The 27834-nt window shown below is 39.5% G+C and overlaps 2 protein-coding genes across 4 annotated transcripts in view; one reads left to right on the forward strand and one right to left on the reverse strand.

The window, feature by feature from the left end:
• Window positions 1-4764: 4764 nt before the first annotated feature.
• On the forward strand, window positions 4765-8385 carry KLF2 (Kruppel like factor 2). Its single transcript, XM_024194270.1, has 3 exons — window positions 4765-4910; window positions 5333-6251; window positions 6832-8385. The coding sequence occupies exons 1-3, from the start codon at window positions 4836-4838 to the stop codon at window positions 7005-7007; spliced, it is 1170 nt and encodes a 389-aa protein (XP_024050038.1). The 5' UTR covers window positions 4765-4835; the 3' UTR covers window positions 7008-8385.
• Window positions 8386-20911: 12526 nt separating this feature from the next.
• Window positions 20912-27834, reverse strand: part of EPS15L1 (epidermal growth factor receptor pathway substrate 15 like 1) — a 70218-nt gene continuing 63295 nt past the window's right edge. For 2 of the 3 annotated variants that reach the window (XM_024194268.2, XM_024194267.2), the window contains one exon: window positions 20912-23225. In XM_024194268.2, coding sequence (XP_024050036.1) covers window positions 23079-23225 — 147 coding nt within the window. In that variant the 3' untranslated portion in view covers window positions 20912-23078. The remainder of the gene's footprint in view (window positions 23226-27834) is intronic. The other variant, XM_024194269.1, reaches the window with a different exon arrangement.

Here is a 27834-nt window from a genome sequence, read left to right on the forward strand (position 1 = left end):
ATTGATAAAAAGTCTTCTTGTTTCCCTTTATTCCCGTAGCTAGTTTGTTTGGTATATAGTTGAGGAAAAGTTAAATTAATACATGTCTTTCCTGCTTACACAACATGTGAACAGTCAAGATATATTGCTGGTGCTGTAGTTTTGAGCAGAATAATGGTATGTAAAGGTAATGGGCCTGATTCTGATCTCACACCAATGTCAGTCCATGGAACATCAGGCTGAGACCATCTATGAACTGTCCAGTGAGAAAGGAGCGCTCTTGTTTGAATTCTGTGCTGACTTAGAATGTTTGATAGAGAAGGCATGTCCTTCTGCTGACCAGGTGCAATCACCAACAGATCCAATTGCAGCCTTTCTGTATTGCTGCATTCCCTTTATACAGCAGTAGGTTTGACCCATTCAATAAAGTTTAGGGTCTTGATTACAATCTATTAAAAAGTTGGTGACAGGTCCCCTTTGATATAAAAAAAACAACAACAGAGATCAGCAATAAGTTATAGAAAATCAACCTTGCCAACATAATATGCAGTTTTCCAACTGGAGTATCTTGTGTCCTATTCTAGCTGAAGGCCTCCCAAATCTCACCCATTAGCATTCTATTCACAGCAGATTAAAGAATACACTTTACAATAATTTCCTTCTAATTTCAGATACCCTGCTTTTTACACATTAGTGTAACTCCACTGGCTTCAGTGGCATTATTCCAAAATTACACTGGTGTAAATTAAATCAGTGTCATCTGGTTTTGGATATTTATTAAAAAGACTTCCATAGGGTGAGACACGAAGCAGTTTCCACACAATGATAATGAAACAAGAGGAAGATTGTGGCAAATTGTTACAAGGGCCGCAGTAGCTAGTGACTCACAACGTAAGTAAACTCTCTTCACATTCAACTCATGGAGTTTAATATACTGAATTTTTTTAGCTTAATGGCTCTACTTAGGACAAAGAGAAACTGGAGGCGGAGAGCTGATTATTTCATGTACTTGGCTTTCATCTTCAGCATCCACTTAATGTTTCTTTTATTCAAAGAAGAAAACACAATATACTTTAGGTGACACAGAGTGACTATAGAGTTGCATATTCATATGTGCTTCCAGCACATAATGGAAAACAGAATCTGACTAGAACTTTATCGTTAAACTTACACTTACAGTTGTCTACCCTAGAAACAAAATATTTTTTGTAGCAGTTGCTGAAATCACAAGAATATAAACTGCCACAGACACTCAGCGTGTTATCCAGGGAACATACGCATTCATTCAGAATTCAACAGAGGACACTTTCTTGGCTGACTCATATCACCCTATATACATAGTGTGCACTTACAAATATTTTATTAGAGGAAAAGAGTTTGCATTTAAAGATTACACAAGTGTGACATTACATTGCAGTGAGTCATACATCTTTGTGTACTTTGTTACCATGCATTCAAGTGCATTGATTCTAGTCCATTCACAGGAGATTGACTGCTCCTCCTGCCCATTTTGTAAACTTTTAAATTCAAATGTAAAGATATAAATTATTCAACCAATTTTTTTTATAATTTGTAGCTATTTCAAAACATCAGTTAATTACCATAGTTATTGTGTTTCCCAGAGACAGATGCCTACATGGACCCACACTTCTGACATTAAAGCCCCCAGCACACAAACTCAGAATCCTGAGGCCAGTCTATCTTGCTTCCCATCTCTTACAGGGGTCTCAGGGTATAAAAGGGGGAGTTGGGCAGGAAGCATGGATCTGTCTGTGGGCATCATCTCGGAGAACCATTCTTCTCCTTTGAGAATTGCCCATATGGATCCCTGTTCTTGGATGATTGACAAGCAGCAGTGACCCTCAGCATGACTCTGAGGAGTGTTAGTTAAAGGTGACTGGGAGGTAGCTCCCCCAAACTGGCATCAGATTAAGATGCCAAGGTGAAGACTAAAATGTATGTGATGCCTGTCAAACTACAGAAGTTACTAGGATTATTTTATTTCATAATGTCACTAGGCTTTGGCAATCTTTGTTCAGCCTAGTGAAGAACAGATGGAGACCTGAGATTCCAGTAAGGTAAAGAAAGTCTCTATCTCTTTTCCTTGCAGAGACAGTATGCACAAAATAAATCCCCACTGCTTTTTGTTCATCTGGATGGGTGGTAGAACTGGTGGTATTCCTGGTGTAGGTAATGCTCCAGCAAATTCCCATGTTTTTTACCAGTTTGTTAATTAGGCCTTTCTCACGTGTGGTTCTGACCACATCACCCTCCTCTTTTAATCGATCCACTGCCTCCTTCTTTTTCTCCATATCAAGATCAAGTTTCATGTCCTCACGTTCAAAGCCTTTCACAGTTCTGCCTCTCTCTATGCACCCCTGTATTTTACTAAACCATCCCACCTACTCTACTCAGTTGCTCTGATTGACCCTTCAATAGCTTCACACAAACATCTCTGCTCCTTCCATGCAGTGCCCTCCCTGAGACGTCTACTCCTTCATGTCCCCTCTCAAGACCCATCTCTCCTGTGATGTCCACAATAAATTGCCAATACATGACTGTTCAGCTCTGAGTTGAGGGGATATATATTTATACATTTAGGCCTGGTCTACACTTAAAATTTAAGTGAAAAATCCACACCCCTCAGCGATGTAGCTATGGTGACCTAACCCCCCGTGTAGATGCAGCTACATCAATTGGAGAATAGTTTTGTGAACCTAGCTACCATTACTCAGGGAGGTAGTTTACTTGCAGCAACCGAAACTCTTCCCCCTCAAACAAATAACAACAACACAACTTCAATTGATCTAGGCTGAATCTACACTATGGGTTTATGCTGGCATAGCAATAGTGCTGTAGCTATGCCACTATAGACCCCATGGTGCAGACATGCCTAAAAATTGTATATAACAATTGTGTATATATTGGGTTTCCCTCCCCACCCTCCATCTTCACCTACAATTTGCAAATAGCTGGTCTAAATTGTGAGTTCTTTGGAGCCAGGACCACGTGTACATCTAAGTTCATACAGCACCAAGTACAGTGGTCCCCAATCCTGACTGAGACCTCTATACATTATTGCAATATAAGTAACAAACAATTACATTGTTAATTTTAGACAATTTCAGAGCAAAAGCCCACAAAGGCAACATTCCAGCTGAAACCCTATGGTATGATTCTTCTCTTACACAGCTGTGTCAGGCATACCTCCAAACACATGTCAAACTAGGGCATGGGTGGAGTCATAGATGTGATCTGGGACACATACCTTATGGTTTGGAGGCTGAGGGCCAACTCCAAGAGCAGCACTCAGCGATATGTAGGGCTGGATGGGAGCTCCAAAGGTCATCTAGTCCAGCCCACTCCTACCCCCTGCTGAGGCAAGACCAAGTATACCTAGACCAGGGGTTCTCAAACTGGGGGTTGAGACCCCTCAGGGGGTTGCAAGGTTATTACATGGGGGGGGCGGGTCACGAGCTGTCAACCTCCACCCCAAACCCCACTTTGCCTCCAGCATTTAGAACGGTGTTAAATATATTAAAAAGTATTTTTAATTTATAAGGGGAGGTCGCACTCGGAGGCTTGCTATGTGAAAGGGGTCACCAGTAAAAAGTTTGAGCTACTGACCTAGACCATCCCAAACAGATCTTTCTCCAACCTGTTCTCAAAAACCTCCCATTAAGATTCCACAACTCCCTTGGTAACCTACTGCGGTACCTAACTATCCTGATTGTTAAAAAGTTTTTCCTAAACCTAAACCTCCTTTGGTGCAGATTAAACAGCAGTGTGCATTGATAACTGGGGACAAGGGGGGGAGAATGCCATGCATTGGCCTATGGCAAAGTCCAGCTTGGGCGCTCAGCAAACTGCATGTCTGTGTCAAACAAGATAGGCCAATACACTGCTGGGAGCCAGCCTGTTTTGCCTGGGTGAGGATGGACACGTAGCTGGTGCAGTTTGGAGCTCAGGGGGTTATGGAATGGGGCCGAGCTGGGGGGTGGAATCTCAGCCCTGGGGAAGTGTCTCAGCATTTCCCCCGGAGGGAGGCTCTCCTGGCTGGGGACGGGTTTACACCCAAGCAGAGCTTTGTCCCTAGTCCCGGCCCTCAGCCCGGCTGAGAAATAAGAAAGTCAGAAACTAGACACGTTTGCCTCAAGGTTAGCGGTAAAGAAAGGACCCTGCTGGACACAGCGCTCCTGCCCCACGGGAAACCCTGAACCCCCCCCCTCTCCTGCCCCGCGGGAAACCCTAATCCCCCCGCTTCTGCCCCACGGGAAGCCCTGAACCGCCCCCTCTGCTCCTGCCCCGCGGGAAACCCTAATCCCCCCGCTTCTGCCCCACGGGAAGCCCTGAACCGCCCCCTCCTGTCCCACGCGAAACCCTGAACCCCCGCTCCGCTCCTGCCCCACGGGAAGCCCTGACACACACCCCTCCTGCCCCCTAGGCGCCTCCCCCCCGGGGGGCTCCTCCTGGCCCCGGTGCTGGAGAACTGGTGCTCGCGGGCCCTGCGCGGGGAGGGGAACTCGGATCCCGTTTCACTGGCACTCCAGCGGCAGCCCAGGCGGGGGGACCCAGGCGGGGGGACCCAGGGGCCGGGGCCGGGAACCGGCCGCTCCGCCCCGCTCAGGCTGGAGCTGCAGCTGTAGCAGCCGCCGCTGCCTCCTTTTATAGCGGGGCTAAATTTAGGTTGCGCTGGCTCGTTCCCTCCCGCCCCGTCCGGGACGCGTTTCCTCCGCTCCCTGCAATTGGCTTGAGGGCGCTGGCGGCCGGGGCTATAAGGCAGGGAGGGCCCGGGAGCCGCCAGCTCGCAGCCCCTCCAGCCATCGCCCCCCGGAGCAGCCGAGCCGGGACGCACCATGGCGCTGAGCGACACGACCCTGCCCTCGTTCGCCACCTTTGCCAGCCCCTGCAGGGAGAAAACTTTCCACGAAGTGAGTGTCCGCGAAGCGCCCGGGCAGGCCGGGGCCCCCGCCGTGAGGTGCCAGGCAGGGCAAGTCTGAGCTAGTGGAGGGCGCCCTTTCCCCCGGACCCAAACGCCTCTGGCCGGGGAGGTCCAGCGGGATGCCGCGACCAACTGCTCCTGAAAAGGGACAGCTGGCTATTAATGACCTGACTCCTGCAAAGGCTCGGGTGGGAAATGCTGGGAAGTGTCAGCGTGTGTGTGCAGCGCTTGGGGTCGGGGGTATGTGCCGGGGGAATGCCCCATGCCGTGCTGGGGCATTACAGCATGTTGAGTAACGCTGATCGATGGAGTAAACGCTAGCCCTGGAGGAGATGGGTTCACCCTGTCTATTAGCAGAGATTCCTGGAGTCTCTCCCCTGAGCTCTAATATTTTCTGCTTTGCTTTCTCAGAGATGGAAATGTGACCAGGAGGACAAGGCCCCTGTTAACAGCTGCACCATGCCAGAACTGAGGCCTGGACTGGGCAGCCTCTCCCCTCGCAAAGAGGATGAAGATCTCAACAACGTTTTGGATTTTATCCTTTCCATGGGCAATGACAACTTCAGCCAGAACTCACCTAGTGGGGACTATCCCTCAGCACAGACAGAGCCTAGCAGCTTCTACCAGACAAATCCATCTTCTGGATGCTACAGTTCCCTGGGACAGAGCAATCCACCTCCTTACAACTCCAGCCTCATGTCAGAGATGATCAGATCTGAAATGGACTCAAACTTCTGCCTCCCTAACCATGTCCAGGGACGATTCTTTGTGACATCCAGCTTTGGGAGCCCACACTTTGTGGACAACATTAAACCAGAACCTGACATGGACAGTTATGGGCCTGTCATGGGTCTCGTCCCTCAGACATGCCCTAAGATCAAGCAAGAAGGCAATGCAACCTGCATGATGGCCTATGAGCAGCCCAGGATGGCCAGCTCACCCCAGATCCCTGGCACAGAGACACCCCCTCTGAGCCCTGATGACCTCATGGTGACTGACTGCCAAGCACAGATGATCTGCCCCTCGTCAATGTCATTCCAACAAAGCTATCACCCTGCCACAGGCTTCCACCATCACCAGACCCACTTCCAGTACCAGAGTGCCTCTCAGTTTGGCTTGTTTGAGGACAGCCTGCCCTTGCAACCCTCAGCTCCAAGAGGCATGTTAACTCCTCCTTCCTCTCCCTTGGAGCTGATGGATTCCAAGCCCAAAAGAGGGCGACGATCCTGGCCCAGGAAGAGGACAGCCACACACACATGCACCTATGCAGGCTGTGGGAAAACCTATACCAAGAGCTCCCACTTGAAGGCACACCTTAGAACACACACAGGTAAATACAATGCAATGCTTGGCTATATGGGGCAACCACAGGGTTTGCCATGTATGGATGCTAAGAAACCCCCTGCCACAGAATTAGTTCTAAGAGCAGAATGTAACCTGAATTGTGTGAGAAGTTCATTAATCCTATAGAGTCTGTAAGCTACATGCATGCATGCCCAGCTATAGTCTGAGAGGTTAATAACCCTGTCGTGGCTGGGAGATGTCTGCATGTGTTTTTGCTAAAGTTTTTCCAACATAACCAGGAGTGATACTTGCAACAATGGCCCTCCGCTCCAATCACCCCCAAAACAAAAACAAAAAACAAACAAACAAAAAAAACCCACAACCCTACTCCAAGCAGAGAGCTTCCTCTGCCCAGAGAAGGGTGAAGAGTTGCTACTGCAATTTAATTATCCTGGGAGGCACTTTGATACTATAGTGCTGGGCACCAATATAAAATGCTATGCTAAGATAAATGTTAGGAATATGCTGAGACATAGTGAGAGAGTTTACAACCCTTCTAGTGTTTGGGAGCTGCCTTTATGTGGGAGGAATTCACTGAGTCATGGTCTGTCTGATTTTCCCAACAGGTGAGAAACCTTATCACTGTAACTGGGAAGGCTGCGGCTGGAAGTTTGCTCGCTCTGATGAACTGACTCGTCACTATCGCAAGCACACTGGCCACCGGCCCTTCCAGTGCCACCTCTGTGACAGGGCTTTCTCTAGGTCAGACCACCTGGCTCTGCACATGAAAAGGCACATGTAGCTATAGAGACTCTGTACTGCACATCAGACATTATTTAACTGCTCAGGTGCAGAATCGTTCAAAAATCTGTAGCTGGTACTACTTAGAGAGGCAACAAAGCTCTAGCCATGGATGGTAAGGAAGAATTTGACTCAAGGAGGTTTAGCCTGTCATCTCCTGAAGAGAATTTAAAGGGACTGTATCAGTGTGACTGTCCGCTTCACTCAAGAGAATATGGTTTATTTATAGAGCTTCTGTGAAGGGTAAACTCAACAAGACTCCATGCAGATTGTATAGAAGAAGCTGTAAATACTGTATCTCTGATTGTAATTGCCCAATACATAAGCTTTATAAGACAATGTTTGTATGGAAACTGCCTGAAGTCAACCCTAGATGGGATTAAATGAATGTTACTGTCGCTGATGATATTTTTAGATTTCAGTTGAAGGCATGGCTAAGAGAAACACTCTGATTGTTAGACTATTTGTTTCATTGGTGCAATAATATTCTTGTCTGCCATGATCTACACTAGAAGTACAGGGCTTGATGTCTTGTAAAAAAATAACCTATTTTACTGATTGATTTTTTTATATATTGTAAATAATTTTATACAGTGAGAAATGTTGTAATGTATTATGTAAATAAGACAAATGGGCATTTTGCCTATTTCTGTTTTTATAAAAAAAAGTAGCAAATTTTCAATGTTTTAAAACATTCTCCCTTTTTAATAAAATAAATGTTTAAGAGATGTGATCACACTTTAAATCTTTATTTGAGAGCCAGTCATTATCCTTCCCAACAGCTGGATCAGCAGCCTCCTGGAAATGTTTTAAACAACAACAAATTATAGGAGGACATTAAAAAAAAAATCAGGTCACTGTTCTAAAAACAGGACAAAATTAGGTGTAAAACTCATGCTCAATTATAGTTGAACTACATAAAATTCAAAGTTATATCAAATAGGAAAGTGTTTCACATTCAACATGTACTTCCTCAAAATGTTTGTTCAGGTAAAAAGTAAGCAACACTGTAATTTCAGTCTCATTTCTAGTTTATGCTGGACTATTTTAATAGCATCCTTAATGTTTTCCAGATGTAGTCACAGTTTTGCCAGCAGTATGTGGGTTTTTACTATAAATTTAAACACTGCATTTTTGTAATTATGGAGGCTTATTTTAAGGCATCTTTGTACATAAATTACCCTTGCTCTCAAGACCTGAGTGCAAAAGTCCTACAGAACAGTAGTTAAATGTTTAAACTTTTTTTTTCTTTTTAACACAATTCTCCCACAGAGTTTGGCTAAAGTTTCTTTTTAATACACTCCTAGAACAAAAGTTAATTGAATGCATTATAAAGATGCACAGATTACAAGAGTTAATAAACACATTTTTGTATTGGAGCTAGATAACCTAGTCAAGAGTCCCAATTACTGTAAACTAATTTAAAACAAACTGAGTATTGTGACTGTAACAGTGCAGAGGTGAATTCAGTACACTGAAACCATAAGGAGTTACTCCAGACCTACATTGCTGTGAAAAAAGATCAGAATCTGGCCCAATTTCTATATTTATGCACTTAATCTAAAATGTATAGTGGATATACTTCATTTTTACTTTTTAGAGCTAGGATTTCACACTATTGGAGTAAAATTATAATAATTATTAATTAGTATAGTATTAGGCAAATGTTTTTCCTAAAATGTATACACTTGGATATTTTAGTATAAGAAATAGAGTTGGGATTTTTTTTCTGACTTTACAAGTTATACTGCACATGAATGAAATCAACAGGAATGTATTTAAAGTCATTGCAAATATAGCTATTCTTCTGTGAAAGCAAAGTCTGGATTTGTTCATGTGGAACAGATGTATTTTGGGCTTCTAATCAGTGACATGGAAGAATGAGTTCCACATTTCACTTTTTACAGCTCTTTCAAAGTGAAATCTGAGGTAAAGTAACTTATTTGCCAGAAACAATTGCTCAATATAATTCCAGAAAGTGAGGATGACTTAAGGATGTTCTAAAATTATCACACCCGTTGTTGCAATAGTTCTAGGTATTTCTTCCTCTTTTCTCATAGGCCAAGATTTCATATCTGAGAGTGTCTGTTGGTGTTTATAATGTCCTGAACAGAATTTTAAAATCAAATCTTAATCTAATCTTTCCATATTGAACTGGATACTTCAAGAATTTCCCTTTTTAGAGTGTTCTGTATATGTTGCAACATAATAACTAGTTCCAAAGATACTCCCTTTGTCTCCATCGACTCACAATTTTTGTTCCTTCTTTTATCTCTCATCTTACACATGGTACAGTCTTCCAAATAACATTCACTGGGTGAAACCCACCCTTGTACAGAGAATGAGAACAAGGCTTATTGTACCACATGTAGGCTCTGAGAAGCAATATCTTCAGCTCCCTCTGGCCAGGTTGCCTGTGCAGCATGGCTATGCCTACTACTACAGTTTATGGAGAGGAGTAGCAGCCAGAGCCACTGCTCTCTCTTGCCCCCGTGGATTCCCCATCTCACTAGTCCGCTTTCAGTTCCACCCACACACCTTGTAGAGCTCTGCTCCACGGCATATGTGGGGAGGGGTTCAATATGTCCATGAAGAAACCATCTAATATGCACCATACGTTATTTAAAAGTGAACCGTTCACAATGTTTTTAGCTTTCATTTTGATGTAAACAAATGTTAGACTGTACAAAGCCATCCTGATACATACACAGGTCTCTGCAAAGTAGGAGCCAACTAAACATTAACAAAGCCCCCTGACCACTATGATTTGAACTATCTGATGGTTAGAATCTGTGACAGTTTCTATGTGGTCTTTACTGAGAGATTGCAGGTCCCTGTGTCTCAAGATATTCCCTCAATAAAGAGCAGTGTTGTTTATATTCCCTTCCACTTTATGTTAAGACTAACAGACAATCCTTACGAGATAGCAATGTTTTTAAATTGGTGGATCCATTGATGCACCTCCAGAGGGGTCTTCTAGAATAGCGCACAGCAATTGTGTGCTTTGCCATATGAGTAATTTGAGCCATCACTTCTTTCTTCAGTTGGAAGGAGCTCTTTTATGCTAAAACACCATCCCAACAACAGCACGGTCACGTCCTATTTCTTTAAGTAATGTTCTTGGTTATGACTAGTACTGATTTCCAAGAATCCTGGCCAGGGGAGACCCCCTACCACTAACCATGCCAGAGAGAGTTAATTCCTCTCCCACATCCCCTCCAGTATGCTAATATCGGCAATCACCGATTTTATCATAATTATAAATACATAAATAAAAATCGGTCTTAGTCAAACTTGCTAAGAGGAAATGTAGAGTCCGTTGTAAACAAGATTTTCACACACACACTTAAAAGATACCACAATGATGAGTGCACTATAAATGCAAGATAGATCAGTAGATTAGATAGAGCATGCTTAGAAACAAACAGATCCAGCACAATGTCCCAAGTCAGTTAGCTGTTAACATTTCTGAATATGAGACATTTTCCAGTGTAGTTACTGTTATAATAGCTCGGTTTCAGCCTGCAATGTTTCACTCAATTGAAAACAGTCTTCTCTCACCTATTAACTCAGAAGTGCCAGTTAAAGCCACATGATGGGAACTCAGACTTTAGCAAATACTAGCCTCAAAGTCTGTTGCTGCTGAAACAGCAACAAGAGCTTCCCTGCCATCCAGAGAAGCAGTTATTGTAGCCCTCCCATACTTCTAGCACTAAAGTGAAAACAATTATCCCAAACAGAGGCAAAACAATTTAAAATCAAGGGTCTAAAGACTAAAATAGAAGCGTGGAAAGGAGCTCTTCCAGATTATCCTGCAGCAATCTGGGGAAGTTTCTAACAACAAAGGAGAGCTTATAACAAACACGGGACTTTGGGGCACCTATTCAGGCTTTAGCCAATCCCATGTAATGATGGGGCTACTAGTAGTTCTGAGTGTATAAACCCTTGGTTACTTTCAGTAGTTTACAAGCGGGTTGTACAAATTTGTTCCAGGCTGAAATTCAGTCTTTAGGCATAAGCAGTGCCAAAAATAGTTTGTCAATTTTTAAAATAATAGGATTGTTAAGTTTTGTGGTTTCAACAACTATTTTGTGCACCAATAACACATCCCTTTCATAAGCCTTGAGAAGGAGGAAGCAGTTAGAAATAAAACGGACACCATTTAAAATGTGTTTCCATGGATCTAGACTCTGCTGGCTCAATCTGGCAATGAGTGGGGTTTCCACAAATTCCCATGATCTTCTGATCCCAAACAACCAATTCCCTGAACTGGCATCTTGTGGGGGTGGGAGGGTGCCCTAGTGCCCTGCTTCCTCATCCTGTGGTGTCTTTAGGGAAGGCTGGCAGGCCCATTCCCAGCAAACCTTTCCCCCATTTTCTTCCTCAGCAGACATGACAGGCCCATTTGTTTACTTCCATCTGTCCACTGGATAGGTCCTAAGGGCACCTCCTCTCTTTCTTTGTCTTTAGGATATTCCGTGTGTGCCCTTTACCCATGTGGCACTCTCCAACCTCTTGCCCAAAGCTGCAGCATATGTAACAATAATCCACATACTAAGAGCTACTGACCCCGCCCATGTAACAGGGCACTAACCATTGGAACCTTATCCAGGTCAGGTGACCGGAACCAGGGAATGAAGTGAAATCGCTTCACAGCCCTCCTGTGTCACACCTTTATTGCTGCATGTGGTCCCTTTCCCCATATGTGACACTGACCTTGTCCAGGTGCCTCCTCCCTATGTCCATACATCCCTTTTTCCCATCTATGGCACCAAGAACCCTTCCTCATATATTTCTCACCTGTCCCTGCATGCGCTTGATGAAATGGGCTGTCCCCATCCTCACTCATTACAGCAAGGGGTGGTGTGCCTATTGACAGTTCCCTGCATGCTCTCATTGCACTTTATCTGCTATTCTCTGGTCCTCCTAGAGATTCTAGGGCAGGGGAGTAGCTGAGGCATGGAGGAAAGCGAGCAGGAGCAGCCATGCCTCTCCTCTATGCTGGACAATAAGCCTTAATAACAGGAGGAAAACACACGCATTGGCCTTCACTAGGCCTGTGAGCACCTGGGACTGGGTTCTTATATCTGGCCACCCCTACGCCCATTAGGCCAGATAGAACAGTACCACAATGAAGTGGATATACTTCTTGCTTTCTCCACCCTCTGCTATACAAAATTGGGAAGGTGGTATAAAAGGGCTCCTGAGAGACTCTACAGGGTGGTATGCAGTCATGCTCGCTGAGGCTGTGTAGAGCATCTGAAAATGCATTTGTCTGCTCACACTATCCTCAGTTTGAGGTGCAGAGAGGTAGGGGGCGGGGATTTATCCTAAACTCGATGTGCAGGAAACAGGTTTGATTTAATCTCTCATGGTGTGAGTTTCAGCCACAATTATTTGATCTAACAATATTTTATGTGGACTCAAAATGAGTCATGTGCCCAGCTTTACAGAACAAAGTCTGTATGTTAATTTACAGCATCTCCCCACCTGCTGTGGCATTGTGGGGCCAATTGAGGTTTTATGCATTCTGCAAGTTTATTTATCTACCATCTGTTATTGGTGCCTATTGCTTATTTTATAAATTAAAAGTGCCCAGGAACTAGCACAACTTCAGTCTTTCACCTTCAACTCTGGTAGCTACCCATCCAAATCCCTACTATTATATTAGACCAAAAGAGACTTTTACACAGAAAGCTAGTAGCACAGACACTTTCTGCAGCTTTAATTAAGGATGTGACCATTCCTTGAATCAGAATCTTCTCACATTGTGAGGTTTTGGAGGTTGCTTACTGATAGCCCAAAATAAAGTGATATTAATTTAATAGTGCACTTATCTAAGACAACATAAAAAGTATAAAAATATTAAAGCAGCCAAACAGCTTTTTGGTGAAGCCATTCCTTTCCCACCTCCCTCTAAAGATCTGCATTGTAAGGGAAAGGGATTGTGCAGAAAAAGCAAAGTGGTGCTTCACTGTGAGGATTTCACGGCAGCCCAACCGGGTGACCCACTTGCTTCAGAGTCAAGATAGCTGCCTAGAGCATCTTCCTTCAATAGCTATTCTTTGTCATGGTCTGGGATGCCAGTGTCCCCCCAAAAACAATACTATATCTGTAGTGCTGTTGGAAAAACTTCTGTCTGCATCTCTTTGTGCCCTGTCTGTCCCTGTCAGACCAGTTCCCACTCACTCCCCTTTGCAGTCTTTCAGCTGAAGGTGTGTCCCCAGTGGCTGTGCAGCATGGGATATTCGGCTTAGTAAAACTGACTGCAGCTCCCTATGCTCTCTCACTACTTCTAGCCACAGTGTTGCTTGTTTTTCAGAGTACACAATACACATCAAATAGAAGAATTTCGAGTGTAATTTAACAGATTTAGCAATTTATTAATGGCAATGGACATCTTACCCAATTGCTTCCTTAGCAGGATTTGCTCCAGAAGGCCCAAGAGTGACTGAAGAGTCTTGCTAAACATTTGAGTTGCCTCCCCTGTTCTGTTATGCCTGTTGATTGGTGGAAATAGTTCTTGTGCTTTGTGCAGGACACCAGTATGAAAGATGCAGGAATACAAGATCACTCCCCCATCCACTGGAAAAAGGCAGCTAGGACTTTCCATGGAGTCTCAAAAAGCAGATGCGTCATATTCCCCCCACCTATCAAGTTTTATGTGACAGCTGGTGCCTTGGTAATAGTGATGGCTGCTGTACAAATGCCTAAGAGCCACGAGCAAGAACGCAGTTCGTGTGGAGGCCCTGTATTTGAATAGACCATCATTGACATCTTTCAGGGGATCGAGGTTAATATTTACATGCAACTAAATGCATATTTAATGGATATACCTTTTACATGGCTTATTTATTTAATAGAATAAGGCAAAAAATGTAAAAAGCTGGGTGCCTCCAGTTAGGTACCTAAGTCCCTATTTGGATACCTGCATCAGCAGCCTGATTTTCAGAGGGTCTGAGCACTCACACCATTAACTGAAATCAATGGGAACCACAGCCACTGAGCACTTCAGGACACTTATTGTAGTACTTACTCATTTGTCTACATCCTAAAGGGGTTTTCTTAATCAGAAATTAATTTTAAAAGTATGTGACAAAATAGCAATATCTGGACAAAAACCTTGGTTTTTATTTATTTATTTACCTGCTTCAGCCATCATTTGTTTGCAAATTAAAACATGGTATTAATTGGCCTGACCATGAATCCAATAAGTGTAGAGATTGCTGCTGAAGACATTTATCTTTCTGGTGGATTTATGCTTAAAGGTGGTATCCCTTTAAGTGGGCTTCATAGTATACTCTTGCAGTTATGTTCTTACACTTCAGAGTGTTCCTAGAGGGTTTGACCTATCACTATATCATGAGGAAACATCTGGAATAGCAGACTGAGTACTCCCTGGATATTCTTGGTAAATGTAAAGAAATTGTTGCACCTTGAAGGTTTTCCACAGACTATTTTAGCACCCATGCATGATGCTGGTATAAATTACAAGTTATTTTTCATAAGTCTGTGTTTTTATACACACACACCTCAAACCAAGGGAAGTAGGATACTCATTGCTGAGTAGCTTCAGAAGACCAGAAAATCATTGTGTTTAATTTATTGATCTGCAGAAGAGCCTCAGAGTTACTGATATCTCGGGAATGGAGGTTGGTATTAACTCTGAAATGTTTGTAATTCTGAGCAAAAGGTTATGGTTGTTCTTTCAAAAGTTTACAACTGAACATTGACTTAATACAGCTTTGAAACTGTACTATGCAGAAGAAAAATGCATTTAATCAGCTTAATTTAAATGAAGCAAGCACAGAAAGTTTCCTTACCTTGTCAAATCTTTTTTTAAACTTTCCCTTTATTTTTAGTTTACATTTAAACACAGTACTGTACAGTATTTTGTTTGTTTGTTTTGTTTTGTCTCTGCTGCCTGATTTCGTACTTCCAGTTCCAAATGAAGTGTGTGGTTCGTAACTCTGGTGTTCTATTGTACCTATAAAAAAAAAGAAAAAGTCAAAGCATTCCTAGAATCACTGAGAGTCTCATTCACTGAAGAGATGAAGATGAAGCTGGGTGCAGAAACCATTTCTAAGGGTCAAGGGATTATTCCTAAAACAAGGGATGTTTACTGCTCCAGTGTATGGGCTCTTTCTATTGATATGTGGTCAGGAGCAGTTAGACAAAATTGCGGGAGCACATCATCAGGAAAGGCTACAGCCTCTGCAGTCCTCGAATGCCAGATGTGGTCAGGATTTAAAATTGTTCCCGCGTCTTTGGATTGCACTAAACTATTTCCACAAACACTGAAGCTGCATCAAAAGTATGAATGCCCTTAATTTCTTATTCAACAAACATTAATTTGTTTACCTACCATATCATTTGCCATGAAGATGGTGACTAGCACAGAGGGAGTGGTTGCAAACATTTTGTTTTGAAGTGATTGACTCAGAACAATATCTATTGGCCCGGATGCTCAGTGACTGTCTTCTAACAGACTCCTCCATCATCCATGCACTGCAGCTGTACTATCACTTTGGTATATGCTGGGAGGAAGAAGGGTTAGTGTGGCTTGCAACCACTAAAACTACTGGACACCAACTAGGGTTAGGATTAGTGGCAAATCAGTATAGGACCTTCCACACAAAATACACCAGTGTTAGGTTGTGTTTGGGGGGTGGGCAATCAGATTGTGGTGTGTTTTTTTTATTTAAGTTTGGGAGCTGGGGTTTTTTTACAACACTTAGTGTCCCACTTATCTTTCCCCCTCACTTCCTGACAGCCCTCTTCCTCACTCCTTTATGTAAAGAAACAAAAGACCTAGCTGTCTCTGTACGGGATCACTGGTACAGCACATCCTATTAGATTGTTCATGCCCTGATGCAATGGAGTTTGGGGCATATAATATGATTTGAAGTGTACTTGACTACACTGTACTTCATAGTCCAAATAATTAAATGGAAGGAAGAGAGAGATCTGGGCCCCATGCCTGTAAGATTAAGAGGGGGCATTACAGGATGAGGGGATGTATAGTGGGGAGGATAAGAAGTTAGTTAAACCAGCTAAGGACATTGAAACTAAGACAAAATCTTGGCTTCAATAAAATTAGAAAGCTAAATATATTTCTGGGGAGTAGTTTCAAGAATAACAGATGGGACCTGAAATGGCACTCTATTGGTAACACACCACTATGTACAGACATAGAGTAAATGAAACAAGCATATGGCAGAAATAATGAGTCAGAATCAAAGGGATTAATCCTCTTTCAGGTCAGTGGGCAAACACACTTCAGTGTGAGGGGCTGCCAGCAATGCTCTCATAACCCCTCCCTATGCGAATTCCCTGGAAGGTTTTAACATGATGGGACAGAGTTTTTGTTGAAGGTGTGGTATAAGATCTTGTGACTGGATGGTATGTACCAAGTGTGGTTTTGGGGAGAGAGGGGAAATAGTGTGGACAGGCCAACACCCAGAAAAAAATATATAACCTAAAAATGTAATTCTAAACAAGATTCACAAATCTGACCCAAGATAGTTTGTGAAATCAGGGACGCAGAACTCCAAAACAACAAAAAACAAAAAAAAAAAAAGTAATTTTTCATTTATTATATTAAACAATAACATTTCTCTTCTTATATTAAACAATAAACACATGGCATAGGTTAAAATTAAAACACCTTTTCCCAATTTGTTATATGATATTTAAAGGATAAATATAACTACAGTAATGTACATATTTGGATAGACTAGTGAATTTCTGGTAAATGCTGCAGTTTCCACTTTATGTTTTCACCTTCTTAACCTGTAACTTCCATCAGACTAAACAAAGTCATATTAAGAGGGACATATCACTGTCATTATACTAACAGCAGAAGGAACCATTTATGTTTCCCTTTTAAAGTTATTTAGTTTTAAAGGGAAAAGCAGAAGTTGAAAAAAATGAAAATTCTATTTTAAATGACTGAGGCATTTATAACAATTCAGCCTTTTATTTATAAATCTTTCAAGTAAAAAGAACCATAAAACAACAATTGATAAAACATGTCAACAATTATTAAAAGTTAACTTGTTCATCCTAAAAAACCCTTAACGTTTCCTTCATGTTCAAAGCAGAATTTGTGACAAAATTTCTTTACTAAGAAAAAGTAAATGGATTTGATTGTGAATGGGGGGTCTGCAGAAAAGGTGTAAATGCTGCACCATAAAGATTTAACTATTACTGTTTGGTAATTTAATTGCATCTGGGACAGGTCAATGCATTTATAATTACACAATCTATTAGCACAGATCAAAACAAAACATCTGTTTGACAGAACTTATTTTGGAACATTGGAATTAAATAGAAATGCATTTTCTGAGAGTCGGGAATAAAGACAAATGGAAAATAGGAATGATCCTTATACATGGCGGAAATGATGATTCCTAACACTCAGACCAAAATTCCATAAGTGCTGAATCTTCAGAACAAATATAGAGAAGTATTACAAAAATAAAATGGTAAACCCCAAAAGGGTTACAAGAAGAACCCTAGAAAAATAGGTCTTTTAGCAAAGCTGAAGTGATGACAAGGTGTCTAACAATAGGATTTCACATAGACCAGAAAGAAAAAAAAGTGCCATACTTTAACAGATAAAGCTTGGAATTTCCTTGCATTTAAGAACACACTATATAAAACAAAATACATTACAGACTGATCACTTACCCCACTTAAAAATAATTAGGCCAGAGGTTTCATAAGGAAAACTATGCTGATCATATGAAGTCTCATACAAAAGTACAGAAGTACCAGTACATCCCTTAATATTATCTGTTCCTATGGTAGAATGGTTGGCAGACGCTACAACAAGAATATTTTGTAAAAGCCTAGTTTCAATTGGATAAAAGTCTTCTTCCATTTCTGTCTGAAATGCAGTGTAGTGTTGCTGTGTGGTAATCAATGGTTGCCATGAGTCACCCCAGCAGTGACTGCACTTCATAAATGCAGATGTATATACTAAATACACACGCTACTATAGAACCTAGCACCTTCTTTGTGATTGTTTTACATTCTGTGGTCTAATGATTTCTCCCTGTAGAAAACTGAATCATCTTAATTCTTTCATCAACGACAAAAATGCAATGCATAGTCATGTCTCCTAAGGCAAAAATGTAGGTAGAAACTGAGAAACAAACAAAACACAGTTCGAACCCAGAGAAGAGTGACTGTGCAACCAAAATGACAGACAAGAGATTGAGGAAAACGGCATCTTCTACCGCATTTCTACCTAACATCCAAATATGAAGATATGTGAAAGATTCTTTAATTCAACAATAAAATATTCAACAAAAAAATAGGAGGCAAAGTTTTGTCTAATGCTGAGAAAAGGGAATGAGATGCCTCCCAACACAGACACATGCCAGCAGACCGGAAATGGACAGCAAGTGCAAGTCGACAAAGGTGATAATATCCAAACCACATTGTCAAACGTTTCTTTGGCAGATTGTACTCACCTTTGAGAGACAAATCCCTCAGGTGTCTCTGACATCTGGCAAAACACACAGCTAATTGTGCCAACAACAGCATTATTGAACAAAATGATTGGAAGAAGTTTTTTTCTTTTGCCAGAACTTTGAAATTCTAACCACGAAAGTCTCATTTCCCATTTCTATACAGAAAATGCACATATGCATATAGACATATATACACATTTTTACAGTATATAGTAATATACTATATATTTACTGCATATGCACTTTATAGAGCACATATAATTATACACTATAGTTTGTGTGAACGTATACACACTGTCTTTGTTATATAACTTATTGTATATTTACATACAGATGTACCTTATTTTTGTGTGCGCGCGCACTGATCTGCCCAAACTGAAGTGAATCTGTGGTTAAGATTTCAATGTTTGGTGGAAGAAGGAAAGATTAATGTGTTAAGATAAATTTTTGCTTTAGGAGAAAGAGTGGAGTAATTTCTATAAAAAATGTTGCTTCCAAAGGTAGGGAAGAATGAAGTCGACTGCTTTCTACAAGGAGAAACTTAGATATTACAGAAAGAAATCAGAGGGAAGTTTCCTAGACTTCAGCTTTCTAAAATTTATCTGTTCTCTTCCCAAATTAAAGCCATCTCAGAACAGTTTAGGGTTATTGCATGTTTGCAATTGTAAATGGATTAACTACGTATTTTCTTGGATTCCTGATTGGTTAATCTGCTTGACCTTTTGCTACTGGCTCATTCTCAATATTTGGTCACACAAGGCTAGACCCCAGAAGGGACAATCCAAGTTTATACTTGGATATAATACTATATATATTAGATAAATTAACTTTTCTGACCTCATACTGTGTCCCAAAAACACTAACTATTATAGAAGTAAGAGAAACAAGGTGGGTGAGGTAATATCATTCTAACTGCATATCACAGAAGTAACACAATTATATTAAGAAGATTTCAGAGATTTGATAAAGTGGCTGAAATTCTTTCTATGGCACATTAATTTTCTGAGTAATCAGGCACTTTAGCTCATCCACATGCCCCATTTGTGTGCGGAGATCCAGAAGTAGAATTCCTTCATAAATTGGTTTAAAGATGCTGTTTAATTTGAGCAGAAGAGAAACAAATTGTGTCACTCTCCCGGCCCCCACACTTTTCCACACAGAAACTCAAGCTTGAATGCAATCTTGTAACTTTCACTCCTCAGGCCTGGTGTATTCCAGAAGTAATGCTTTTACTCCCTGGGCTGCGGGGGAGGAGAGTGCACCTCCTAAGGATAGGTTATGGAATGGCACTGCCAACTTGGAGAAAGTGGCTTTACCCTGCAGTCAGAGGTGAGTGCAATTGACACCATACATTGGGGGAGAGATGAAAGAGGAAATTACTATAAAAGCAGCATTCACAATAAAAATCAAATCTATTAGCTGTAAAGGGAGAAGAGCAGTGTCCTAATGTGGCTGTAAAATCAAAGGAATGACCCGTGTTCACACTACACTTCGGAAGGGGACTCAGATATTGCAGTTGCTTTGAAACAGCACGAGATTTTTCAGCTGCATGAGGAATGAAATATCCTACAAAGTAGGAACAGTTACTGAAAATGAAAAGAAAAAAAAATCTAAAAGCTTTATATGCACAGATACAGTTTTTTTAATTTCATCATGCATCCTAATAGCCTATTTTTTCAACGAAGAGCTAGATGTGTAAAAGATACCAAGACAAATGCAAAATATATATCTACACAAGACAGAAAAAATACAAGAGAAGACTAAATAAAATAACAAAACTGCAATAACAGCTCAAAGAACAAAGGGCAACTATCTCTCTGAAGCAATGTGACTGTAGTACAAGGTGGATTGAGAAAAGGCACATACTGTCTCATACAGCTGTTTCTGATTTGATCTGTCTATATAGTTAGGATGACATCTATAGCCCTGCCATGTAAATATATGCTACATTCACCCCCATTTAATGGTAAAAACTTTGTACTGATGTTAGCTACAAGTAGACCTAATTTGCTTTCATGAGCTCAGTGTCGTGGACCAAAGGAAAAGAGAGTGTTCTGAAACTTTCGAAATTAGACTTGATAACTTAGGGCTTGTCCACACAGTTAGGTAATGCGCTCTAATGTGCTTTAGAAATCACACCTCTGTAATATGTTGCACACTAATTGGTCCAGGTAGATCTGGCTAGTGCAGCACTGGTTCAAATAGCACTATGTGAATGCTCATTAACACAGTGCTTTTTGACCCAGTACTGTGTTAATTCACACTAGGGGTCAATGTGGACCAACTAATGCATAATACATTAGTGTGATTTAGAAATCACACCCACACAGAGTGCATTATACTACCATGTAGACAAGCCCATAAATTCTCCATAATATACTTTGCAGAAAAACAGTTATGGTTGGAAGGGACCACATAGGTCTGTAAGTATGGCAGGATTATTTCCTACAGTATTCATGGCAGCTTGTTACTTCAATAAAGGACAACACAGAAACATATATGTTTTGTTAATATTTAGGGGTCTCTTCTCCCCTCCTGATACAAATTTAAAAGCCCATAGCATTTGTAATAACATTAAACAGGAGTTATACACACATTCAGGGATCAGCAACTCTGTAGAATGTCTTCTGAGATGATGGGCTTCAGTTTTGTCAAATATATTCTGTCTGAAGACCTTAAAATGGATGTTCTCAATTTAGAGTCGATTTTCAATGCAAATGCAGCATTGTCCTGAGACAACCAATGTTTAATTACATTTCTAGGTCTGAAAACTAGTCATCAGAAAAAATAATCCCTACTGGGATTCTTATCTCTGTGTAAGGAAAGTATCCAGAATGAGGCAATTAGAATGTAGGGATTGTTTGACTGGAAAAACAGGCACTAACATCATTGTGAAAGGAAAAATAAAAACAAAACAGGGACACACAAAAATGTAAATACATTGCAGAAGATTAAGAAATACAATGCTATCCAACAGAGAATGTTTTACAAGCTGAGGGCCACATTTTGGACATTCAGAATGTTAACTAGCCAATATGCACATGTGCAGAATTGCGGATGCAAATACAGGTATCACAAAGAACATTTTGAAAATTTGGCCCTAAATGCCCATTCCATTTACAAACAAAACCAGAGCACAAGGCAAGGACAAATGAAGTGCTGAATTCCTGTATATTACCAGAAAAGGCAGTTTCTATAAATGAATAATTCACAGCAAAAAATACCATAAGTACTCATTTTATATCCGTGACAAGTAAAATACATATTGCATTACCTCTATAAAATACATGTAACATCCCCCCTGAATTCTGGAAATCTATAAAAAAGCTGGACATACTGGCCTAATTAGTGCTATCAGTAGATAGGCTGGTTTTTTAAGTCTATCTGTTCTACAAATATTGCTGTAACTTTTGCATGAATATCCATTTATTCTACCTATCTGGCAAATGAAATCTGTGTGAACTTGGGCTAGTTTAAAGTAAAAAACTTTCTAGTCTATATAACAGTTGTATAACTTTAAATGAAGGGCAGTGAGATTAATCATCAACCAGAATATTTAAAAATAAGACCGCACACTTAATCACTTCCGAGGTAGAGATTGTAACATAGTCAATTGGATAATACAAATAGCAGCCCTATATTCTGCCTGTTAGAGCAAATGAAGGGAAAATACGGTTGCAGGGAAGATTACAGTTCAAAATTAAAATTTAAAAAGTGTGAAATTATTCAACATTATGTAGAAAAAGCCTCAAACACGATCATTCCTGTCTTAATGCTCGTTCATGGAATTAATTTGTATTTTATCCCATGATTTAGAACTGAGTCATCATTTGTCTAATTTACTATATCAGGATCACTCCTTTTAATACCACCATGTACAAATATTAAAAAACTCTTATGCAAATAATCATGTTTAAATAAGAAAAAGCTATTAATTCTCATAGGCTTTGAATTCAAAATATGATTGACTCTACATGAGTTGTGTCACTATGCATCTAATATATAAATAATCAGAGTTTCTTTCATAAGATAAGCCATATCTCACTGATGAAAGGGGAACATCTAAGAAAGAATTTGCCCTCAAGTCTTTGAGCTAGGTGGTCATTGGCCTACTATGAGTAATTACATAAATGTAACAAAAAGAACTGAAAGCTAAGTGATAATTTTATAAACATACTTTTTTTTTTTTTTTACAAGTGTCATTTTCTATAATTTTATTATTCATACTGCAGCCTCAAAACAATGACAATGGAATTCAGGTAATAAAAGCCAGATTCACAAATTGCAGCTTATTGTATGCAATCACTGTCTGCATTATAAAGAAACTTTGCTTTCAGTACCTTAGGGTCATACATTAAATTTCTTACAAGCAGTAACTTTTATCTAGGAAGTATAATACAATTTTTACAGTGTGTTTCCTGTGCATTATGTACTTGAAAAGCCATGGAAAGCCCAGTTTGATATAACCAGCCAATCTTGTTATGCTTTGACTTAAAGGTGACTACAATTACTTCACAACATAAAACAAGAATTTTACAAAACCTTTTTTTAAAGGGTTTGACTTGGATTGGGTGGAGCCCAAAGACTTGTATTTAAGAGTCTGGCATATCAGCCTTACTAAGTGCAATAGCCAATTCAAGGTCTTCCTGTTCTTGTCTTCGCAATCGAGCCAGCCTCTCCTGCTCTGCTTTCTCACTCTCTCGCTTTGCCCAGGCCAGCTGCTGCTCCTCATTTCCAAACTAAAAAATAAAAATGGAAACTTGGTTAATAAACAAAAGAAATATACAATAAGACAGCAGAATAAGTATGCAACATGCAGTAGATCTAAATCATTAAGAAATGTGCATCAAGTAACAAGACGTATAAGGCTATCACTTTTAGGTTGAAACCAGAAATAAACTCATTGGTTTCCCCACTCCATTCACTGATCTTTTTACTTAATACCTTCCTCCTCCCACCCAAGGCATAAACTTTTCATGTTGATGTTATCCTGCCTGAATCCAGGTCCCAAATGCATACAAGAAAGTGACCAGAAGATCTGGGGATAGAGAGGAACTCTCTTCCAAGTAATTTTGCCCATTGATGTAGTTTGAGGGTATAACAGCCTACATCCATACTAAAGATGCATAATGATGTTAGCCTCAAGCTCACAAAAATTGGAAGCTATTTACTGATATGCCACTACACTGTGAAGTGTTTTCTGTAAATGGTGATACATGTTAATAATGAACCTGGAGACTGCAGATTTGTGGGAAGTTTCACCATCCGATCAAAAGTAAAATTCTGCTTTTGCAATTGTCTATAAAATAAATGCAGAGTTTTTCAGGCAGTACAGTAGCAAACAATATAACAGAATCCAAATGAATTTTGCAACAAACACTAAAGAAATAAAATACATTTTAATATTCATCTTATATCTTTTTTTTAATATTATCAAATAATTTCAGTACATGGAAGCAATGTGCAAAATTATTCCAATAATAATCATCCCTAATATTACACAGAGTTTCACATATTAAAGAAGTGGACATTAAAAACTGATTGCATTGGATTTTGTATAAAATGTGAGAAATATTATTTTCTTATCAAAATAACATTTTAATTTACTTTTAAATAAAATCAGTGATTAGTTTTTACTGTTTATTCTTTAAGGGCGCACTGTCCAGCAAACACGCACACTAGTATTTGCAAAACTAGTACTTAGTTTTGTATTATTTCCACTGTTTAAAAAATTGCTCTGATACTTATTTGAATGTTCAGAAAAATGTAATATTTTGATTTGTTAGAAGGGAAAAGCAGTGCATAGAATTCTAAATTTCACCTTTGGTTGAATCATATCTGTATAAACTGTGAATACCACCTCCCTGGTCCATAAGACAAGACATATCTTTGAATGCAGCACAATACATAGTTGCACTGGCTTATTTTGCTACAGCATCCATTACAAACTTTGTCTTATTCATATAGGCCTCAATTCAGGAAAGCATATGCTTAACTTTAAATAATAAATAATAAATATGCACTTATCTAATTTATTATATGTCTCGTGTACATTTTCCCAAGAATCTACCTTTCCATTACACACTATATCCATGCTTCATATTATTTTTAAACAAACGTATAAGATTCACATTATTAATTTGGACCTGCAAGAAATGTAATCTATGTCCAATTCTCTGATCTTTTTAGTTAAACTGTATTTTGTCTTTATGTTATCCTGGCTCTTGGCAGTTCCTCCTGCTATTACTGCTAAAAAATTAATGTCATGAAAGCAAAGCTAGTAATACAAGCGCATTGCATCTTAGCAACTTGACTTTTGAAACCAAGAAACGCAGTCCATTCCTACTATAATTTATTTCACTGAATAGTTGATAAGTAAGGCTTAAAAGCTCACTAAATTGTAAATATATGATTTTCAAGACAATGAGTGAAACCCTGGCCACAATGAAGTCAAACTACGTGGGGCCAGAATTTCACCAAAGTTTCTTAACATTCAAAAGAAAATCCTAGGGATCGGTGTTAGGGTGAAATTATTGTTACTATAAAGGTTTTAGAGATATAATGAACTTCAGCTAATCACTTTTGGTCTCAGATACTTTTTCAAAATGTTGAAAAAATAAGTTTACCAGTGGTGTTCATTCCTTAGGATAAGATGCATATTTCTAAAGACTTTTCTAAAAACAAACATGTTTATTTCATACATATCTGAAATCATGGTGTGTGATTAGAAAAGCTTACTAAAAGAGTGAAGTGGATTCAAGACAAAGCAAATCTGGATTTCTGACAAGTGTGGAACTCTTGATGCTTGATTGACATTTTTACCTTATCATAAAGTGCTAGCATGATCAAACATATTTCAAAAGCATACTTTTGTATCAATATAAAGATCTCTATTTATTATGTAAGTATAATTTATAATCACCACCAGATTAAAAGAAGTTATTGTTTTTAGAATTTAAACAACATAAGAACGGCCATACTGGGTCAGACCAAAGGTCCATCTAGCCCAGTATCCTGTCTTCTGACAGTGGCCAATGCCAGGTGCCCCAGGGAGAATGAACAGAACAGGTAATCATCAAGTGATCCATTCCCTGTCGCTCACTCAAATTTTGATTGTACTTCTTAAATACTTAAGTCACATGGGTTCTGAAAGTTCAAGTCTGTCTAAATGAACCTTAAATGTTCAGTGGTGGAACGTATAACCTAACAATTCAATATCATCACTGTTTTATGTGCAGATTGCCCATAAAAATCCATTTTACTGAGCTAAAAATAAATCAGTATAACATTATTATTGCTGTCCAGTTTTCAACAAAAGCTAATGTTGAAAGAAAGTTCTCACACAAAGATTTAATATGCATTATCACAAGTACTTTCATTTGGTACAAGGTATCTGAAAACAACACTCAAATAATAAAGTATTGATATATTTTTCAAAATATTAGAACAAGTACATTAATGGCCTAGTATAAGTGGAGGGAAGACAAATCATCTGAAGGAAAAATATGTCTAATATGTGACAAAACTCTATATGCATTGAATAAAGAGCAATCTTTGAGCTTAGTTCTGAATGATCTGTTCCTTGAAAATGAAAACATGCTTTCTATCAATTGTTTGCAGTGGTGTTGTAGCCATGTTGGTTCCAAGATATGACACACACAAAGTAAGTGAGGGAATATCTTTTATCGGACAAACTTCTTTTGGTGGCAGGGAAAGATTGTCCCTTTAACCAGCTTCTGTTGGTGGAAGGGACAAGTTTTCCCTTCCACCAAAAGAAGCCTCACCTGGCTTGTCTTTTTCTGTTGATTGTAAGATGATTGGAATTTTGCAAATTTTTCTATAAGTTATAAATTAGAAATATCTGAAAAACGAACTAACAAAATGTTTTGTCAGCTCCCAAGACTCACGTTTTATGTCAATCCAAAAGTCAAGAATGCAATGGAATCACACTCATTAAATCCAATGGATAAGAACAACTCAGTAATTCAAACAACAACAACACTAGAATAACAATTAAAAAACTAAAGGAAATCCTCAACTTCTCTTTGCTTGTAATCATGAAGAATTCCAGCTAATCAACATGGCAATTGCAGATTCTACAGCTCCACACTTCATGTCAGAAAACATACTGTAAATGGAATTGTTTGGAATTTTCATAATTGAGAACAGGATCCTCCAACCAACAGATAAGCACAATCCTTTCCCTGGTTTATGAGATATCTGGCTTACTTATGACTTCACAAAGCAAGAGATGAAGCATTACTAAGCGTGGCAATGTGATCCTGTGTTGTACACAACCAGAAAGAAAATAATGTTGAATAGAACAGGGAAACAAATAAACCGCTCTCTTTTTAAAGGAGCACTTAGTGAAGAGATTTCTCAGGGCAATAGAGAGCATTTACAAATGCAAGCTTAAATTTGTTTCATCAGACTAAATTTTGTCCAGCTACAAGAGTTAACCTAAGCTATGACCAGCTAAATGATAAATGGTTTTTCAGATCCTATTTTTTCTACTTTCCAAGATTGATCCTATCTCTTACAACCCTGATGGCACAGGGGCATAAACACAAACTTAAATGGAATAAATGACACTGGTTAATCATTTGGTATAAATCACTGATGACTTACTCAAGCCTGCCAACTAAGAAATATTTGTACTCTGTCAATACAATAATCACTGTTGGGTAACAGTCATTCCATTTTTATGCTTAGACATTACATCCTTGTTCCCAAAAACAGAAACTAAGTACCATTCAAAAAAACTGCAGATAATGCAAGCTCTGTGTCTGACTTTTATTATGTCACCATTTTGTATACTGTCTCAGAATTTAACTGTGTACCAACTTTCAACAGACTTTTGCTAATTATGGTAAAAGTTTAATAATATTTTGAGCTTTGATATTTTCAGATAAACTAAAGAATTGAGGGCAACTAAAAAAATATGCACAGAGGACCTCAGCTAAACATATATCAGGTTGGAGAATGATACACATTTTACTGTGAATTGAAATACTGGGGAAAACTGTTTAAAATTAATACCACTTGAGATAAAACTTTTTAAATAAAAACCAAACACCTACTTAACAGTGAAATATGCCCACCAGATTTAAAAGAATAGACTGAGTTGGTAATTTTATTGTGTGGCAATGCAACCCAGAATAAAAAACTTAAACACATGAAAGAAGAAAGAAGCTGGAGGCTTTGTATGGAACATATTTTCTATTCACCACCGGTAGCATTTAGAACAGCCATTCTAATACTACATTTGAAATCATTGTAAATGTATCTGCCAACACTAGAAACAAAGCCAGGCTTTTTGAAAACCTGGTACTTACTCCTGGAAAGGCA

The sequence above is a fragment of the Terrapene carolina genome, unplaced genomic scaffold, assembly GCF_002925995.2.
Source record: "Terrapene carolina triunguis isolate 2854851 unplaced genomic scaffold, T_m_triunguis-2.0 Scaffold194, whole genome shotgun sequence".
NCBI lineage: Eukaryota > Metazoa > Chordata > Testudines > Emydidae > Terrapene > Terrapene triunguis.